Raw genomic sequence first — 675 nt, forward strand, 5'->3', positions numbered from 1 at the left:
TGTGCTGGTCTGGTGTCCTGGGCTTCAGCAGATGGGTCTCCATCTCCCTGTATGCCTGAAGTGGGCAGCGCAGTGGTGGGAGGCAGAGCACCAGATTTGGGAGAGGGCAGCAGACTGATATGGACACAAAACACCCAAGCTACAGAGCAGTGTGGCTTGTACAAGCTGACAAGGAGTTGGGCTGCCCCTTTTGTGGTCCCAGCTGAGACCTGACCCTGCCTCCCCCTCCCCAGCGCGAGTGCATCTCCGTCCACGTCGGCCAGGCCGGCGTCCAGATGGGCAACACCTGCTGGGAGCTCTACTGCCTGGAGCACGGCATCCAGCCCGACGGGCAGATGCCCAGCGACAAAACCATCGGAGGAGGGGATGACTCCTTTACCACCTTTTTCTGTGAGACCGGGGCTGGAAAGCACGTCCCGCGGGCCATCTTTGTGGACCTGGAACCCACCGTGATCGGTGAGTGCACTTCAGAGGGGCAGTGGTGGTGGTCACTATGTCTAGAAACAACCTTCTGCAGGACAGTCCCTATGGTGGCTCCTGCCACTTTTCCCCAGAGCCAAGTAGAAAATTTCTGACATTGTACCAACCTCTCCCAGATGAGATTCGGGGAGGTGTCTACCGCCAGCTCTTCCACCCCGAACAGATGATCACTGGCAAGGAGGATGCTGCCAACAA

General features: G+C 58.5%; 1 protein-coding gene across 1 annotated transcript; it reads left to right on the plus strand.

Moving 5' to 3' along the window:
- Positions 1-233: 233 nt before the first annotated feature.
- Positions 234-671, plus strand: LOC104269318 (tubulin alpha-5 chain-like; the record flags this gene model as incomplete). The annotated part of the gene is made up of 2 exons (XM_009866439.1): positions 234-456; positions 597-671. Coding segments are annotated over 2 exons (298 nt in total), but the record flags the coding sequence as incomplete, so codon positions are not given.
- Between the last annotated feature and the right edge of the window lie 4 nt (positions 672-675).

This window comes from Apaloderma vittatum, unplaced genomic scaffold (genome assembly GCF_000703405.1).
Source record: "Apaloderma vittatum isolate BGI_N311 unplaced genomic scaffold, ASM70340v1 scaffold40163, whole genome shotgun sequence".
Classification (NCBI taxonomy): Eukaryota; Metazoa; Chordata; class Aves; order Trogoniformes; family Trogonidae; genus Apaloderma; species Apaloderma vittatum.